This window comes from Giraffa tippelskirchi, chromosome 6 (genome assembly GCF_054371585.1).
Source record: "Giraffa tippelskirchi isolate mGirTip1 chromosome 6, T2T-mGirTip1v1.2.pri, whole genome shotgun sequence".
Taxonomy (NCBI): domain Eukaryota; kingdom Metazoa; phylum Chordata; class Mammalia; order Artiodactyla; family Giraffidae; genus Giraffa; species Giraffa tippelskirchi.
In genome coordinates this window covers 72,534,332-72,553,209 of record NC_137280.1, presented here as the reverse complement: position 1 = coordinate 72,553,209, position 18,878 = coordinate 72,534,332, and the positions used below count along the sequence as shown (strand labels likewise).

The 18,878-nt window shown below is 53.3% G+C and overlaps 1 protein-coding gene across 1 annotated transcript in view; it reads left to right on the top strand.

The window, feature by feature from the left end:
* The window catches only part of COL22A1 (collagen type XXII alpha 1 chain), a 219,550-nt gene extending 201,294 nt beyond the window's left edge, over nucleotides 1-18,256 (top strand). Inside the window, exons 55-66 of the mRNA XM_081502987.1 lie at nucleotides 1,596-1,640; nucleotides 2,452-2,505; nucleotides 3,824-3,877; nucleotides 5,898-5,951; nucleotides 7,624-7,695; nucleotides 7,851-7,886; nucleotides 8,894-8,938; nucleotides 10,823-11,002; nucleotides 12,615-12,681; nucleotides 15,184-15,366; nucleotides 17,519-17,596; nucleotides 17,854-18,256. Of these exons, the coding sequence (XP_081359113.1) occupies nucleotides 1,596-1,640; nucleotides 2,452-2,505; nucleotides 3,824-3,877; nucleotides 5,898-5,951; nucleotides 7,624-7,695; nucleotides 7,851-7,886; nucleotides 8,894-8,938; nucleotides 10,823-11,002; nucleotides 12,615-12,681; nucleotides 15,184-15,366; nucleotides 17,519-17,596; nucleotides 17,854-18,044 (1,059 nt within the window). The 3' untranslated portion in view covers nucleotides 18,045-18,256. The remainder of the gene's footprint in view (nucleotides 1-1,595; nucleotides 1,641-2,451; nucleotides 2,506-3,823; nucleotides 3,878-5,897; nucleotides 5,952-7,623; nucleotides 7,696-7,850; nucleotides 7,887-8,893; nucleotides 8,939-10,822; nucleotides 11,003-12,614; nucleotides 12,682-15,183; nucleotides 15,367-17,518; nucleotides 17,597-17,853) is intronic.
* The last annotated feature ends 622 nt before the right edge of the window (nucleotides 18,257-18,878 follow it).

The window sequence follows — 18,878 nt, the reverse complement described above, 5'->3', positions numbered from 1 at the left end:
AGACTGCAGAATATCAGCTCTTTGGAGGATTAAAACACAGAATTAGTGATTTTTTTTTTAAGGTTGTTACTGATTTATTGGTGGAGAAGGAATGGCAGCCCACTCCAGTATTTTCTCCTGGAGAATCCCATGAACAGAGGAGCCTGCCAGCTACAGCCCATGGGGTCCCAAAGAATTGGACACAACTTAGAGACTAAACTGCCACCACCACCACCACCACTGGTTTATTGGAGGGAGGGGTTTCTTTGTTTGTTTTCAACCAAGAAGATCTATTTGCTGAGAACTGTGTTGGGGCAAGGCCCATCTCTCAACTGAGAGTTGTAAGGAGTCCGACTTCAGTGCAGCGATAGAGGTTAGAGACCCAGGCAGGTGAAAAAAGACCCGCCTCCTCTGGCTGGCACTGTGTGAGTTAGAGACATGTAAGCTTTAAGGTAGACAGACTTGGGCTCAGCTTCCGCTTTGCCATTTAATAACTTTGTGACCTGGGTCAGGGGACCTTTCTGAACCTGATTCTTCTTCTGTGAAATGGGCATCAGAACAGTTCCCACTTCTGCAGGGTGGTTGTGAGTACTAAAGGAAATTCCCAGCCGAGTGTCAGGTACGTCGTGTGTGGCTTCCTTTACTTGGTGCTTTTGTCCATGATTGTTTGGGAGAACAACCGGGTCCCTGGCACTGAGCGTGGCTGGATTTGGGACTTGAGTGTCTTGGAAGAATATCCCAGGACCCAGGGAAAGGGAACTGGCCTATTTCAAACAGTGGAGAGCACTGTTCACCTCTTTCTCGGTCCTGAACAGCAACCCTGCAGAAGTGGGTTCACCCTCACTTTATAGATACAGACACTGAATCCCAAGAAAGAGAAGGAAAGCTCCCAAGGCCCACAGCTCGAGAGTGGGGCACCAGGTTCATTTTCTGACCTGGCTCCAAAGACAGCCCTGCTCCGTCACACTTAATAGCATAGAACGCCCCTTTCTGCCGATCAGTCCTGTAGAGCTCTGCCAGGTGGGTATTTTTATTATCCTCATGCCTTAGATGGTGATGTTAGGACTCCAGGGGTCAGCTGACTTTTCCCAGGTCACAGGGTTGAATCTGGAGTCAAATCCGAGGGAGTGCGTCTTCCTCTCCCTGGCTCCTCCCGGAGTCTGGAGCTCCCCTTTGTACTGCACCGCCCCACAGCCTGTGGAGTGACCCTCATAGCCTCCCTCCGAAGGCCATCATCCTTGTCCCCAAATAGGGAGGAGCAGACAGAGAACACATTTCCAGGATGACAGCCACAAGCACGAAACGGCGGGGCCCGCAGGTCAGAGCTCTCATCTAATGGCTGAGCCCGAGGGCTGGTCTACTCCCCAGAAGGGCCTTCATTTTCTCTTAAAAACAGGAGATTAAAGGAGATAAGGGCTTCCCTGGGGTCTCAGATGGTAAAGAGTCCGTCTGCAATGCAGGAGACCCGGGTTCGATCCCTGGGTCTGAAAGACCCCCTGCACATACCCGGTGGGGGCTTGCCGCCTCCTCCTGCTCCTCTCCACCCCCTGGAGTCCACCTGGTCCCACGTTATCAGCCTGCTCCCTAGTGGGATGACATCATTCTTTTTCTTCTAGGGCTTCAAGGGACACACAGGCGACTCTGGCCTGCCTGGCCCCCGGGTAAGTGGATATGTTGCCATCAGGCAGTCCCCATGCACCCAAGCGGGTGCTTCTAGACACAAGGTCTTGGGCCCTGGGGGGCCAGGCAGAGTTGTGTCCTGAGAGAGGAGAGTGGCAGCCGTTGGAAGCATCTTCCCTTCCCGGTTAAGTGTTTCGGTTAAGTGTTTCTAGACGTTTCTCCCAGAGGCCTCACACTGATGTCCAACCGGTTTGACCAGGTCAGCCTGGAGTCAGGTGCAGTCACTGCCAGCCGTGCTGTCCCCAGGTGTGCTGCCCTGAGCCGTGGGGAGCGAGGGCCGCCCTTAGGTCCACTTTCCAGAGGAGAGACCCGAGGCCCGGAGGAGGGGGTGGTTTTCCTGAGGTCCCAGAGCTTGCGTGGACACCTTTAGCTTATCCCAGCTGGGAAACTCCGGGCCCTGTCTTCCTGTGCTCCACTTTCCTCCATCTCTTCCGGGTGCCCCAAACAGAAGGATCCTTAGGGGGTCCCCCGGTGAGGACCGCTGCTCTGTACAGCCAGGAGGAAGCTGAGGTGCAGCGGGGGTCCAGTGGGTTGGCGTGTGGGGAGACGGAACCCCCAGTGGTTTGCCTGATCTGTCAGCTGGTGGTTCCCCGCAGCTCAGAGGGCTTGCACCTGGCCTTGGGGGCACTACAGACCCCACTTGGGGGCCAGGGCCCGGGTGGGGGGGTGCTTTCGGGTGGACAGTCCTCCTGGTTTTCCTCCCCACATGCTCCGAGGCATAGCGGCTGGGACACTGGCATTCCGCATTTCTCTCCCTAACAGCAGCTGTTGTGTTTCTGCTTCTTGTTCTAGGGAGAGCCTGGCGCCACGGGGCCCCCTGGCCGGGAAGGGTCACCAGGAAAAGATGTGAGTGTGGGTGTCCGGTGGGGCCTGGCTGGGCCTATGGGAGGAGGGGTGTAGATAATTCAGACAAGGACCAGGAGATGCTTAGAACCTGGGCAGGGGAGTGGGTACCACAATGAAGGGAGTCACAGGTGAATTCTGGGAATCTCTTGGCGATGTCTCACCTGCTGGCACCGTGGGCCGCCTGAGCCCTCCCCGCAGGGCCATCCAACATGTGTGGACACGGCTCGGCCTCCTGGATGTGGGTTCTTGGCCAGGAGCACTGGCTCGTAGTCCTGAGGTCCCAGGTGGCTCCATGCCCAGCCCCTGGCACCCTTCAGGACCTGGCTTTAACCCCTGGTGATGTGTCCCCCCCACCCTGGCTCTTGACATACACTGTCATCTCGGCTGATCTGTGGTCATGAGATACTGGAGCTGGAAAGGATCTGGTTCTTCTTGTGCTTTTCCTTAGAGGTGGGATCCATTCCACAAACCCACCCATCTGGCACGTGTGGGCCTTGCAGGCAGATCAAAGCAGGGCAGCTGCATTGACTGGAGCTAGGCCTCTCCCCCACCCTGTCTGCCAAGGGTGCCTCTTGGTGCTCAAAGGCAGGTTGAGAATCCTGGGCTCGCTGACCCCTCTCACTCCAGTTTACAGTGGAGGGCAAGAGGGAAACCCCTGGGCAGGGGGTGGAGGGTTCAGCTCACCCAGCAGGTCAGGGTGCAGTGGGGACAGGCTCAGGAGGCCCGCTCATGATCAAATGCCTGCCTCCCTCCCACTCAGCTCTCTTTTCATTTAAACCCCCCATTTTTTTAAGGGTGTTGTACAGTGTAATTTGTGTAGGAGTATGGCCAAGCTTCTGTCTTTTTTGTTTATAATATGAGGAGATTTATATCCTGGTTAGGAGGCTGCCAGGAAGGCCGTGTGGGAGGTGGTGGTGAGTCCCTGCTACTCGGCACCCTGGAAGTTTCTGTAGACCTTCCCGTGGCATTTTTCTTACTGTGGAGACTGAGGCAGGAGTGGCCACAGGTAACTGATCAGCAACTCAGAGATGGGATGCCAAGGAAAGTTCTCTTCCCTGTCACGTCCCTTGGCTCCAGGTGGAGCCTCTGAGATCCCCATGGGTATGGGTGGGCCAGGTCTACGCGAGTAAATTAAGTCAACAAGCATACAAATGAGGACTTAACCTGCAGGAAGTGAGCTGTTCCTGTGGAACAACTGGTGATTGGTGATGAGACACGTTAGGCACCATTTGTTTGGTCTCTAGGGCGCCTAGGGGAAGTCTGCTTCCACCATTTTCATGCAGCGACTCTGGGGTGATGTGACCTCTCTCTGTTCCAGGGTGACACCGGACCTACGGGGCCACAGGGTCCCCAAGGACTGAGGGGCCTACCGGTGAGTTTTGCCTTGAGGTTGATCTGCTCCGTGCTTTGGCAAGCCTGTTACCATGGTGATATTTGGTTGATTCATCCTGGTACAGCCCTGTGTATCGTTAAAAAATGACAATGTCTTTGTCGTTGTTCAGTTGCTCAGTCGTGTCCAACTCTTTGTGACCCCATGGACTGCAGCATGCCAGGCTTCCCTGTCCTTCACTTTCTCCTGGAATTTGCTCAAACTCATGTCCATTAAGTGGATGATGCAATCCAACCATCTTATTTCAAAATGTCTTGAAGTGAAGTGAAGTGAAAATTGCTCAGTCGTGTCCGACTCTTCGTGACCCCATGGACTGTATGGAATTCTCCATACAGAATACTGGAGTGGGTAGCCTTTCCCTTCTCCAGGGGATCTTTCCAACCCAGGGATCAAACCCAGGTCTTGTGCATTGCAGGCGGATTCTTTACCAACTGAGCTATGAGGGAAGCCCTCAAAACGTCCTAGCAGTTGGTAAATAGCCGCTGCCCTAAGCCCACCTTCCTGGCCCAGCACACACTCCCCAGGCTTTTGTCTGGGACCACCTACCCACAATCCAGATACTAAAAGGGTGCCACTTGGCATGGCTGGGACACTATAACAGCCCCTGATCCCAGATCACGCGCCAACTTCAGGAATCCTAGTGTTTGGGTGTGCTCTGTATTCGTTCACTAGGGCCGTCATAGAAAAAGAACCGCAAACACAGTGGCTTAAGTAACAGAAATGTATTGTCCCTCGGTTATGGAGGCTAGAAATCTAAGACATTCATCGTCTCAGTGTTCTGTGACCTAGGAGTCCACGGTCAAGGTGCCAGTAGAGTTGGTTCCTTCTGAGGCTGTGAGGGAGAGTCATCCAAGGCTCTCTGAACCTCTGGTGGTTTGCAAGCAGCTTCTGACATTCCCTGGCTTCTAGAAGCATCACCCCAGCCTCTGCCTCCATCTTCACATGGTTTCTCCCTGTGACATTCCTCTGGTCCAAATGTCCCCTTTTTATGAAGACATCAGTCATATTGGAATTGGGGCCCACCCTACTCCTGTGTGACCTCACCTTAATGAATTACAGATGCAGTGACTGTATTTCCAATCAGGCCAACTTCTGACACACCTGGGATTAGGACTTCAGCCTGTGGATTGGCATTAGGGGGGACTGTGAGTTTTGGGCTCCCGAGGAATTTGTCTGCAGCTTAGGAACATTCTTGAACTTTCTGATTTTTATTCCATCAAGGATCTTATTGGTTATATATATTCATCTGTATTACAAATGCGCACAAAATACCCATCAAGTTAGAGCACGTTACGGTTGTGAGTCTGTTCTGGAGTCTGGAGTGAGTGGACTTTCCATCCATTAGCCACATGATGCTGCACTTGCCATGTTTCCGTGTCTGATATCTTTACCCACTCAGTCAGTGGTGCCCCTCACAGAGAAGGAGGCGGGGATAAAGGCAGGAACATGCATCCCCAGCTGAGACCAGGCCTCCAGGGATGTGAGCACTTTTGTTTGTTCCTTAAGTCAGCATCTGAGTGGGAGGATAAATGGATAAGTCAGCAAATGTGGTCCTGATGATTTACCATACCTGTGCTCCAGGCAGCAGTCACCAGCCCAGGAGTTTTCATGCATGTGAATTCATTTAAGTATTTATCATTTATTATGAGTTAAATATCCCAAGCTCCAGACTATAACCCCCTAGGCTCCTCTGTCCATGGGATTCTCCAGGCAAGAATACTGGAGTGAGTAGCAGATCCCTTCTCTAGGGAATCTTCCCAGCCTAGGGATTGAACGTGGATCTCCTGCACTGCAGGTAGATTCTTTACCATCTGAGCCACCAGGGAAGCCCCATAGGGTTGATAAGCAGCCTCTAAGTAAGGATGTGGGACCATGCTGGTCTGAGTCACAGCTGTGTGTGAGACCAGCCCTCCACGTCCAACAGTCTCTGTCCCTCCTTCCTGCCCTATGATGCCCCGGCAGAGCATCCTGGCACACCCTTAATTTCTGTTTCTTCCATCAGGGTAAGAATGGATTGCCTGGATCACCGGGAGACCCTGGCACCCCAGGAAACCCTGTGAGTACTGTCCCTCGGCTGTGATGGAATTAGGGCAAGCTTTGGAAGGGTGTGTGGTTTACATCACCCTGTCTGGTCTCTGTTCCCAGAAGCCTCAGTGGGAAAACATGGTATTTCCACGGTAGGAATATGCTGGAGGCAAGAGGATCCAGGAAGGACCTCTTTCATGTGATTACCCACTTAACTCTGTTGTCTACAACCATAGGCATCCAATAGGGGGGAAAAAAAAGCTATTAAAGAATTTTTAAAATGTGTATTAAGAGTGTGTGTTAGTTGTTTGATGCCTTTAGAGGGTGGAAGGACAGGGTCAGGCCCACGGCCCTTAACATATGAGAGGGGGTAGGCGTGCATCGTGGGGCTGAATGTAATCCAGAGTTGGCTGAAGAGGATCCTCCTGCTGCTTGGGAGGTGGGGAAAGGGGAGAGCAAGAACGAACAACGGGCAGGGAGTAGAAAGAGGGTTGCTTGTGTAGTCAACAGTGTCCTGATCCCTGGATAGTGGATTCAGGATTTAGGGTTCAGGTCTGGTAGATGGGGAGACATGATGGAGAAGATGGGTCTTTGATGAGGCCTAGGGTTGGATAAATCAACGCCTGTCCACTTGTCTCCTCCCACCCCAGCCTTACTGTAGATTTATTAGCTAAAATTGGCAACCCTCTTGAGAAGGCCATCCTCATAGTTTGGTACTCAAGTAGTAACTGCACGGGGCAATGGGCAGACCCATCTGGCCAGCTAACTGTTGTCACTGTGGAAATCAGGATGAGCAGCCCATCCTGGTTTGCCCTCCTGGTGGTAGCGTTGAAAATCCTGCCTCCTGGGAGAGCCATCATTCCCAGGCAGACTGGGCACCCGGGCACCCGGTAGAGCCCCATCTTCCTGTTGGACCAGGGACAACCATGCAGAAACCATCGCAGGAGTCTTGTCACCTGTGCTGAGACATCACAGACAGGAAGGATTGCGTCACTAGGCTGATTCGCCCCCAGCGCAGAGCTGGCCGCAGAAGGGCTGACCCAAATTTGGTGGCTTCCCAGAAAGGTTGAAGCTGAAAGATTCCCACACACTTTACCCCAAAAGTGAGCCAAACCATGAGAATCGCTGGCCAGTTGGGAAGAGGAACACTGCCTCTCCAGGGAGGTCACTTAGAGGGGCCCCATACACGTCAAGCAGGATGGCTCAGTCACTGAGTTGTGTCTGACTCTTAGGATCTTAGGACCCCATGGACTGTAGCCCGCCAGGCTCCTCTGTCCATGGGATTTTTCCCAGGCAGAAATACTGGAGTGGGTTGCCATTTCCTTCTCCAGGGAATCTTCCTGACCCAGGGATCGAACTTGCATCTCCTGCTTGGCAGTCAGATTCTTTACTGACAGAACCACCAGGGAAGCCCATACACATTAAGTTGTTTTGTTAAATGTTTGTCCCTTTGTGTTTCTGTTGCTCTGAATGGGAAGGCCGTTGACTATGCACAGGAAATTCTCCTCCTGTCCCCCACTCGTGGGTGGGGTTCTCATCACAGTGTCTCTCCCTAACCCAGCCCTTCCATTCCAGGAAAAGGGTTGTCTTTTCTTTCGTTCACGTGCCAGGCTTTCAGAATAACAGAGGGGCTACGAGATTTCTGAATCTTCTTGAGTTGGCCCTTGACCTTGAAGAGTGAATGCCCTGTTTTCCCTCTGCAGGGCCAGAAGGGAACCAAAGGAGAAAACGGCAGCCCAGGGCTCCCAGGCTTCCTGGGTCCCCGAGGGCCTCAGGTGAGCATGGACCCTGTTGGGGTCTCCTTGGCTGGACCCTTGATTATTGTCATTGCTCGAGATGACTCGAGCGAAAGTGTTTGTTTTAAAGACACTCATGTTATGTACAACATGCTGATGCTGTGCAGCTAACTGTTACTTGTTCTGTGTCGTAGGGGGAGCCAGGAGAGAAAGGAGTCCCAGGCAAGGAGGCAAGTACCACACCCCTCTTCTCCTGAGGACCCTTTCCTGTGGGAGACACAGGGTCACTGCAAGGGCGGGTGACACGTGCTGTCTCTTGGGGCCCTGAGCTTAGCAGGATGCCCACACTTGCTTCTGTGTTCTGCTGTCACTGTCCTGAAATCCTAGTGCCTTCTTTTTATTTTATTTTTTAATATTTGTTTATCTGGTTGACTTAGTCTTAGTTACAGCACATGGGATCTTTGATTCATAGTTGCGGCATGTGAGATCCTGTTCCCTGACCAGGGATCAAACCCAAGACCCCAGCATTGGGAGCTCAGAGTCTTAGCCACTAGACCACCAGGGAGGTCCCCCTAGTGCTTTCTTAACGAAGGTCCGTGTTTTCACTCTGCATGGGAGCCAGTCCTGGGGTGCCATCTTGATACATCTCTCACTTATCTGTTGCTCTCTGCACCCAGCCCATCAGCAAGTCCTGTTTATTAACAAGATGTGTCCTTTCTGACTCCCCAGTACCTCTCAGCTCTGTCCAGCTCTCTCCATCTCTACTGCTAAGAGACCTGACCGAGATCATCGTCATCTCTCCCCTGGGCATTTGCAGGGACCTCCTAACTGACTTCTTATGTCCAGCCTTGCCCTCCACAGTCCTTCCCCACCCAGCAGCATGACATCAGTTTCAGCTCAAGCCTCAGCTCTGTTCTCCCCTGACTCTGTCAGCAGAGATGCTCTGGCCCTGGTCACTCCCAGGCCTCAGGATGAGCAGGGGCAGGGGTGGGAAGGGGTGGGGGAGACAGGAAAGGGCTTTTGGAAAAGATCACTTGGCACATGTGAAGCACTGGGGAGAGAATGTGGCATGTTTCAGAAACTACCAGGCGAGGGTGATGGGTGCATAAGAGCAAGGAGTTATGACGAGGCAAGAGCAGGACTCTTGGAGGACCCCCTGTCCTCCACAGGCAGCGAGGACTAGGATGGGCAGAGATGCCCCTGGTGAAGTGACTGCCCTCCTCTGCTTTCATTGCAGGGGGCGCCTGGGAAGCCGGGAGAGCCGGGACTCAGAGGAGAAAGGGTGAGTGGGACACGTGGTCATGTGCAGGCAACCTTCCCGGGGGCAAGGGGACTGTGTCTGGGGCTTTAGGAAGCTGCCCAGCCAGGGGAGCAGCTCCTGGGGGCATTTCCCTGTTCTCTGTTCCCCCTGGAAGTCGTGAGCCCACAGCGGGAGGTTTTTTCCGTTGTTGGGGTTTTGTCGTGGTTTTCATGGTTGTTATTTTAAGGAGTAAAATCATTGCAATTACACATTCAGAGGCAAGCATGCCCAGACTTTGACAAATCTCCCCGTCTCCTCCCCATTCGCGAAAGCCTGTGCATGACATGCTTTGAGCCCAAAGTGCCAATTTGCCAAGAACCAGCTTTGTCCCTGGAGGTGACAAGGGAACAGATTTTCCCATAATGAATCGTCTTGGCGCTGTGCTCAGAAAGCTTTTCTTTACATTGCATTCCTCAAAAAAAAAAAAAAAAAAAAAAAAAAAAACCCACACACAACAGAGTAAAAAATTAATTCTTTTTTGGAAGAAACACTGGTGAGGGTAGGGGGCGTTCTCTCACCCATAACAACTGCTCTTCCCTCCAGAGAAATTAAACAGTCCTCCACGTGGCTGGCTATCACAGGGTCCCGCTATTGCCCGACACGGAAGGCACTGCCACCCCATAACCACCCTGGGTTTTTTTTCTGTGGTCCCTCCCACAAAGAGTTTATCTCTGCTTTCCTTGCAAGTTGCAAGGGTGAGGACTGGTTTCCCCTGCAGACCAGAGAGAAATGGAAGCCGAGAGATTAGGGATTCTTACCCCATCTTGATCTCTCGCCCTCCTCCTCTCAGTGACTGTGATTCTCGTGGTTGTTGGCCCCTGAGGATGGAGCCAGGGGATGGCGCCATGGCTGTGAAGACAGTGAGGATCCTGCCAGCCAGGAGCTGGCCGGAGCTGCCATATGCTGGAGTTTTGGTTGGGAGCCGGGGAATTCAGACCATGAACCTTCTCTAATACTTAATCGGTAGATAGAAGCTTCTCTAATACCCAGTCAGTAAAGGAGAGTTGCCTTCCCCCGTTAAGTGGTTTTGTGGAAGGTTGCCAGACAGCGGTCAGGCTTCTCACACCTTCCGCTCTGGAACATTTGAAATATGGGACAGGTCCTCTCACCGCAGAGGGATGTAGAGACATGGAATAAATAGGAAACGCTGTACCACAGGCCTTGGCACTGAGATGCACGAAAGGGACCCTCCCAGACCCCCACACTGGAGACCACCCACGGATGACAATGCCCCCATAAAATCCATCACGTGGGAGAAATTTAGGAGACTCCCCTCAAATCTGGCTGCATTCATTTTTTAACTCACTGTTACTGTTGAAAAGCAATACAGTTAAACAGTATAAATTTAAAAAAAAAGTAAATGCGGTCAAGACTAGGTGCCCATCCAGCACGCTTTCCTTGGGTCTGTCACTGTATACTTGCTTGTATCTTTCTGGAAATCATGCGCTCAGAACCAGGTGGGCGTGCATGTGTAAATATGCATATACCTTTCATATAAACCCCCTGAACCTATCAAACTTTTTCCACCACTTTTTGTGCTTTTCCACATAAGTGTGCATGTGGCAGATGGTTTCATTACTGTGCTGGCCTTCTCAGCTGGGAGGAGACAAGACTGGGATCTGAAAGTCAGAGTCCACGTCTCGTCCCCAGCAGACCTCCTGTATGACGTGGGCGCACACCTTTGTCGGTCTGAGCCTGAGTCCTGTCTGCGCCATCACGGAGTCACGGGCCTGCAGGACTCAAGTCTCCTCTCCCGCACTGAGAACACGGGGCCGGGGGCCCCTCCTGCAGCCTGGGGCTTGTCCGGCCATCCTGGGGGATACCTTCTAGGCCTTTGCTCACTGATGCTCTTCTTGCCTTCTCTAGGGAGATCCTGGCATCAAAGGTGACAAAGGACCTCCTGGTGGAAAGGGCCAGCCTGGCGACCCTGGGATCCCAGGCCACAAAGGTTACACAGGCCTAATGGGCCCCCAGGGACCACCTGGGGAGAACGGGCTGGCCGGTCCCCCGGGGCCTCCAGGCCAGCCAGGATTTCCAGGGCTAAGGGTAAGGGTGTGGGCGATGCCTCAAACTTGGGGATCCTTGGGGTCTCAAGGGAAGCCAGAGAGGTGTGTGGGCTCCAGAGGGACCAGGTTGCAGGTACCAGTGACCTGCATGAGCTGGGGCTGACCCCTGCTTGTCCTCTCTGAGTCTGCCCTCCTGTCCCTCCCAAAATGGACGAGGATGCCTCTCTCCTGACATGCTGGCTGTGATGGTTAAGTGAAATGACACACGTGGCTTATGAAGGGCTTGAGGATAGAGTCCCTCTGTCCCCATGGTCCAAGTTTCACTCCTGGGCGATGATGCTTTTTGCCCAGGACCCCATGCAGCAGGCAATCGAGAAGATACAGAGGCTCCCAGTGACCCAAGCTTCCCCACGGGGATGGCTCCCTCCCCGTCCACCTGACACCCGGCTCTGTCTCCCTCCTGTCTGCTGTCTGGGGTGCTTGGTCTTCCCTCTGGGTCTAGCTTTTCCCAAGTGCAAAAGGAAAGGCTTGTTGAGAGCAGTTTGTTTTTTTTCTCTGAACACAGTTGTTCTTGTGGCCGAGCTCTTAATTTGACACAGTCTTGCAACACAGGGACACGCTGGCTGTAGTGTGTCGGGCAGAGCTCGGTGAGCTGGTCCATGGGGGCTGGGTGCCAGGTCCATGTGACCTCCCCACCCCAGCTCTGCAGCCTGCATGGTCCTTGGGGGACCCTCCTGTGGCCCAGAGCACAGGCCCTGGGGCCTGTGCCCTGCCTGCTCTGAGGCTCTGGCCCATCCCCGCGGGGCTCTGTGGTCAGCCTGGGTTTCACCACCCTGGAGAGGCCAGGCAGCCAGGTGCTGTCCCTCAGCCAGGTATGGGTGCTGGCAGACTCATTGGGTTTCCAGAGCGCCCCCACCCACCGAGTCTTTGCCAGATGTTCTGCTGCTCTGGGTAGTAATGGGAATTCTGGGAGTAACAGAGAAGATCATTGGCCAGAAAGGAAAAAAGGGAAATAAGACAATAAGCCCGATGCTGGGGCTGCAGCGATGAGCACAGTAAGGCCCCCACCCTTGGGAGTGGACACCTCCCTGAAGGGCTCTGACGACCAGGGAGGAGCCCCAGCATGGCGTGAGTTCCGCTCTCACGGATCACTCCAAGAGCTGCATGTCGCCGTGGGGCCTGGAGGCACGGCTCTGCTCCGCTGACCCGCGGCTCATCGTCTGTGTGAGCAGACCCCGTGTGGGGCCAGCGGGGCAGGCCAGACACCAGAGCCGCCGTGTGGCCGACGGGAGGAGAGCAAGCCCGAGAGAGCACAGGGGCAGCCTGCGAGCTGGCCCTGCAGGTGGGGGGACTTCAGCCCAGAGAGACTCAGAACCAGACCCCCCGAGTCCAGGGCTGGGGAGGGGGTTTGTGCCGGAAGGAGAGGGGGCAGGGGCTTCAGGGGGAAAAGCATCCAGGTCGCCATGCAAGACGCAATGATGCTGCCTGCGAGGCAGGCGTCGAGGGGAGACGGTTCTAGGTGTTAAAGGGATTGGACTAGGGAGTTATAGTCTGCGTGGCTGTGGCTGTCTTGGTTTCCTGAGCTCTCTGGGTCTTAGGAGGCAGGCGGTCCTGGGAAGGTGAGTAACTCTACCTTTTCTCCCTCCTCCCAGGGCGAGTCTCCATCCATGGACGTCCTGCGGCGGCTCATCCAAGAGGAACTGGAGAAACAGCTGGAAAGTGAGTCGTTGGCTTTTTCACAGCATTGGGTCCTAGATGCTGTGTGAGCCTGGACAGTAGTCCGTTCACTCCTCCTTCGGGACCTCTGCAGCCTGGCTTGGTAAAGGCAGCCTCAGAGCGGCTCCTGCAGAAGTCAGCAGAGAGGCGCACCTTGCAGGCTCCTGCCAGCCACTTCTGACACAGATCCCGCTCCAAGCTGCTCTTTGGGGACGCTTGAGCTATGGCTGCTTGATTACCTCCAGGAAGGGGAGCTCACCACCTACAGAACCAGCCTTGCCATGAGCACTTATCTGTACATTCAGTTGTTTATCTCATCAATAAGGAGCTCTGGCAGGCCTGTGATGGGCCTCGTAGAACTCACAGCCCAGAAGAGGAGACAGAGACATAGACAAGATGACTTCGGTATAGTAAGAAAACTCCACTCCTGTGATTTTGTGTGACACAGAGGGCACAGAAGAGGCCAGGGGAAAGAACCTAAGATCACAAAGAGAGTAGGGAGCAGGTGAGGGAAGGCTTCTTGGAGGAGGGGCCATGGGAGCTAAAACCAAGGACCAGACTCCGGACCTTAGACACAGCATGTGCAGAGACCCTAATGGGAGCTGGAACACACTGTGCTTTCAAGGAACTAGAATCCTTGTAATTCTCCTGTATAGGATTTACTGTGAAATCCCAGTCTTGTATGGGCCCCATACAGAGCAGGTGCTCAGGAAGGGAGGGGTGGGGAGGTAATTGTCATAGCACCGGCATGTAGGGCTAGCCCCACGTCAGGTGGAGTTCTCAGAACCCACACGTGTTTACTGATGTAAGGAAGCCTCTGTGAGCTCGTGAGCCATGAATGATGATTAAGATCAGAGACACAAAGTAACGTGCCGGAGGCTGCAGAGTTGGTGACTGTCTGACCAAGGTTTGCATGCAGGCAGCCGGGCTACAGAGTCCAGGCTTTTAGCCACCGCATCCTCTCCCATCTCATCCTCCCCTGCCTTCTGTGTTGGAAACTGTTAGGGAAAAAAGTCACAGACCACTCTGGGCTCAGGAAGATCGAAAGCTCACCACCATTCCCAGGCACGGGTGGGCAAAGGGGAAGGGTATGTTTATTCACGTGGTCAGGTCTCAGACAGTGAAAATTTCCTCCTGGCACATTTGAGACTCTGCACTGGGTCTGTGGATGCAGCACGGAACATGATGACTCTCTCACTGCCCTCTTGGGGTGTCCAGGCGAGTGAGCGTGGTCCATCTCCCTGCCCAGGAGAACCAGAGACCGTTTCCCTGGAGAGGACAGCATAGAGCTGGGGTGGTGGTAATGAGGGTGAAGAAAGGAAGGATCCCAGAGGCTGGAACGGTGATTCCCGCCGGGCAGGACGGTCCTGAGGTCTCCTGTGTGCGAGCATCCCCATCTACAGCCTTTCTTCTGGGTGTTAGATTTATCGGGCACACGAGGAGTTTCCAGCCCCTTGGCAGAGACAAGCCCGGTTTTGAATGAGTTCAGAAGGAGCATCTGAGCTGAGTCCTTTCTTCTGAACAATCTTGGGAGGAGGAAGCATCAGAAGCATCCGCTCCATGTTCAAGATGAGAGTGTCTGGGCTGTGAGCCGAGCAGCTGTGTGCCCGGGTCTCGGGCCGGTGCACGTCCCTTCCGCTTCCTCGTGTGGGACGGTGGGGAAGGGGCTGCTTGGGAGCCCCCCCGCCAGGCTGTCAGAAGACGTGACTCTGCTTCAGTTTTACCACTGAGACCCAGGAGGGTGTCAGCATTGCCTCTATGGGCTGGGTCACTCCCCCTGACGAAGGGCTTGGCCTTATCGTCTGGAAAGCAAAGGAAAAGCCCCCGGTGTCCTTGGGGTGGGCTATGTATTCCCAATGCAGTAGGAAGGCGTGGAGGTCAGCGATTGGACCTCTGGGGTTTTGAATCACCCTGTGATCTTCACATTTCACACACCTAAGGATCATTAATGACATGACGTCCAGCCCTTCATTTATAGATGAGGAATTCCACACTTAGGAGAAGTCCCTAAGTTGCTCTATGTAAGCCACTGAAGTCCCACTCTCCCCCACTGGCCTCAGTTTCCCCAACCTGATAGTTGCAACAGTTTCTGCTGCTGCTGCTGTCATTGCCACCTCGAGGGGAGCAGTGATATCCATGCACCACTTAGATCTCGTGCCGGGGCAGTTGTAATGCCTCGTCTCATCAGCTCCATCCTCCCACCAGCCCAGTGGGGTCGGGCTTGTCTCATTGCCCCCATTTTGGAGAAAAGGCAGCAAAGGCTAAGAGAGGGCAGGTGACTTGCTCAGGGCCACGCCATCATCAGTGGTGGCACTGAGACTCCAGCCCAGCCGCCTGGCCCCGGAGCAGCGTCCCCACGAACACGCCCTGCAGCACACTCTTGGTGTGTCTCTCTCGCTGCTGTTCCACAGGTCTTACTGCCTGGAGCTTTGCAGTGTGCTGCCAGCCCATCTTCGGCCCTTTATCCCTCCTTCATGAAACGTCTCTGTTTTTCTTACTCCACAGCCAGACTCGCCTACCTCCTGGCCCAGATGCCCTCTGCACACACCAAGGCCTCTCAAGGCAGACCCGGGCCCCCAGGGCCTCCTGGAAAAGATGGGCTTCCAGGCCGGGCAGGCCCTGTGGGGGAGCCAGGAAGGCCAGGGCAGGGGGGTCTGGAGGGACCCTCTGGCCCCATAGGTCCCAAAGGTAAGTGAGGAGCTGGGAAGAGGTGTTTCGTAGAGAAGGACCCAGGGTGCACAGCACACGCTCTACTGAATATGCATTGGCCCGCCCATTCCCCACCCCCGCAGCCTGCTAACACTCTGCATGTTGACATCATGCAGTTTCTTCATCTGCCTAAGAGGTTTTCATACTTGACGTTTTTGCAAAATGATGCTTCTGCCAGGAAGAGCGAGTCTGCTTCCTTCTCCCGTCTTGGTCTCTCTCCATCTCCACTGCTCACGGTCCAGGGAGTACACAGGATGTTTTCTCTCTCGCCTTTCAAGAAGTCACTGAGGAATAAGACATTTAGACTCCAGGCAAATGGGCATTAGATGTTAGCTCTGCATGGGCTTCCCTGGTGATTCAGACAGAAAAGAATCAGCCTGCAATGGAGGAGACCAGGGTTTGGTCCCTGGGTTCGGAAGATCGCCTGGAGAAGGGAATGGCAGTCCACTCCAGTATTCTGGCCTGAAGAATTCCATGGACAGAGGAACCTGGCGGGCTACAGTCCATGGGGTCACAAAGACTCGGACATGACTGAGCGACTAACGCTTTTCCGTAGGAATAAAGTGGTTTGAGCTAAAGCTGGACACGCTGCCAGCTCCCCGGCTCTCAGGGACATACCTGACCTGGATGTGGCTGTGCTGGACACAGCGAGCCTCTCCTGCAAGGGACAGAGCTAAAGCTGGACACGCTGCCAGCTCCCCGGCTCTCAGGGACATACCTGACCTGGATGTGGCTGTGCTGGACACAGCGAGCCTCTCCTGCAAGGGACAGTGCCTGCCGCCATCAACAGCGCCCAGTGCACCGAGGAAGGCGTTATCTTTGCAGGCGGACAGATGTCAAAGGGCGGGGAAGGACCTGACCCCAAATTCAGCAGCCTGGTCATTCACCCCTTCTGTCCAGCGAGGAATAAGCACGGTGTAGGGAAGAGGTGGTGCTGTCATCTCAGCTGCCACGTCTCCGTCCTTCAGTCTTCCATTTCTTAGTTCTTTTTTTGGGGAGGCGCACCCTGGGATCTTAGTTTCCCAACCAGGGATTGAACCCACACCCTAGGCAGTGAACGTGCAGAGTCCTAACCACTGGACCGCTTGGGAATTCCCCCTTAATTCTTCCCTCACTGAGATACATCACCTTGTAATGTTTCTCCTTCTGAACTTTTTTAAAGTTTGCATCCAAGTCTGTCTTCTGTTGGTTCATGAAACAAAATATATGAAATAAATGCCAATAAGAAAGCATAAAGCATAGAAAAGTCAGACTGTGACAGAAGACTGACCAAATGTAGTAACTGAAACAATAAATAAGAATGGCCTAAAATCTCCATGAACTGGCAAAATTTCAACTTGGATTATAAGAGAAAACATTATACACTACATACGGGAGATATCTGGAGACAACATATCAAAGAAAAGGAATGATAAAAAAAAAAAAGCTGAGAGTTTAATCAAGTTTGTATAGTATTAACCCCAATATAGTCTCAGATAATCCTCCCTGGGGAATGAACCCTCTTTCTTCTGAACATGTTAGAGTTTTAAATTCCTGTGATTATTAAGACTTACCTGATTCTACTTCATATTAGAATGTTCTCTGTGTCCTGTGTCATCTGTCTTAGAATTCATGCTTCTCAAGAATAGGACAGTGTCTTACGTATACTCAGATTTGTTTACCACCTGGCTCCTCCTAGACAGAGGCTCAATAGAATGCTTTGAGAACACGGAGACTTGTAGGCATGCGTCAGTGGATGTGTGTGGACATATGTGTTTGTATAGGAGAGAATGTGAACATTTGGGTGTCTGTGTTTGATGTGTTTATGAGTGTGTGCATATTTGTATAATATATGTGTGAATCTACATATGTGCATGCATCATCGGGTAGTTATCACACTTGAGTGAATGTTTACGTATACATATGTGTATTTGAGCAAATGTTTTGGAAGGGGTGTCTATTTTGGTGTTCACATGGGCATATTTCTGAGTGCAGGTGTATGCTTGAGTGTGAGTGTGCATGAATGAGTGTGTGAACAGGAGCAAGGCATCTGACACAGTGCTGGCTCTGCCCCCCAGCCCCATGGTGGGGCTCCCTCTCTCCGCCACCATCGTGAGTCTCCACCATCAAAGACGTGTGTTTTTCTCACCAGGTGAGCGAGGAGCCAAAGGTGATCCAGGTGCACCTGGAGTTGGCCTCCGAGGGGAGATGGGACCCCCCGGGATCCCAGGTAGGAGTGGTTCGGCTGGAGTCTTGGGAAGGGGAGGGGCCAGGCCCCAGGGTGTAGTATGCAAAGGGCAGCCATCTGCCTGCACAGTGTCCACGGGGACAAGTCTCCTCTCTCCAGGCAGAGCGCCCAGACCATGGGGTGTTTCCTCTGAGCCTGTGGCATCCTCACCTCACCACTGAATGAAAGTAGTGACATCAGGCTCGTGTGCGCTCCGCAACGAACTTGAACCACCGTCTTTCTTTTGCTCCTTGGTCCAGGTCAGCCCGGGGAACCTGGCTATGCTAAAGATGGGCTTCCTGGGAGTCCCGGGCCTCAAGGGGAGACAGGACTGGCTGGACACCCTGGCCCCCCGGGCCCCCCCGGCCCCCCGGGCCAGTGCGACCCCTCACAGTGTGCCTACTTTGCCAGCCTCGCTGCTGCTAGACCCGGTAATGTGAAGGGCCCCTAGAAGATGCCGGATGCCAGGAGACGCTGGTGGATTTCTGAAACTTGAACGCACAGCCCGATGGGAAGCCAGAGGTCTTGAGACATTTCAGCCACATGGTTTTTATTTTTTCTTTCTTTCTTTTATCATGTGTGTTTTTCTGTTTGTTTGTTTTGTTTTCTTAAGAGACCTCAACATTATTAAAACCAACAGATGCTGCCGGTCGGTCAGATTATAATATTATTGTTAATTATTATTATTGTTATTTCATATGGTAATGCTTTTTGAGTTTTTCCTCTCTGCTCCGAAGTTTGGGAAACCTGATTCGTGAGGCAGAGGACGTTTCTCGTTCTGACGGTCCCTAATTGAAGTGTAGCTGCCAATTCTAAGGAAACTCTCGGTGCTATGAAACCCTGAGCGGACACTCGCCAAACTTACCTCTTTCCTCAAAAGGAAACTTTAAGAAAATGAGGACAATGGGCTTCTATTCTTGGTTGTGCCCAGAGGTCACCCAGGGAGAGATTAGCTGACAGTCGCTGCTTCCCAGGAGACGTAAGTGAAGCAGGAAGAGAAGGAAGGTGCAGACACGAAGCGCAGCCTCTGCTCTGGATGGCGGGTGCATGCAGCAGAGGGCAGATCCGTGCTCTGGGAGAGGCTCAGCACCTGCAGGTCTCAAGCCTGAAGAAGGGACACACTGCACACGGCTGGAGGCCGCTTCCTGGAATCTCGCAGTGCCTGCACCAGAAATGTGGGAGCTGACACAGAAAAAGATGCCCCTGTGTGTTCACTTGGCTTCTGAGCCAATGGATAGGCTCCTCCCTGCCCCCTGTGTTGGTTTCACTCACTTTCGTTTTGAAA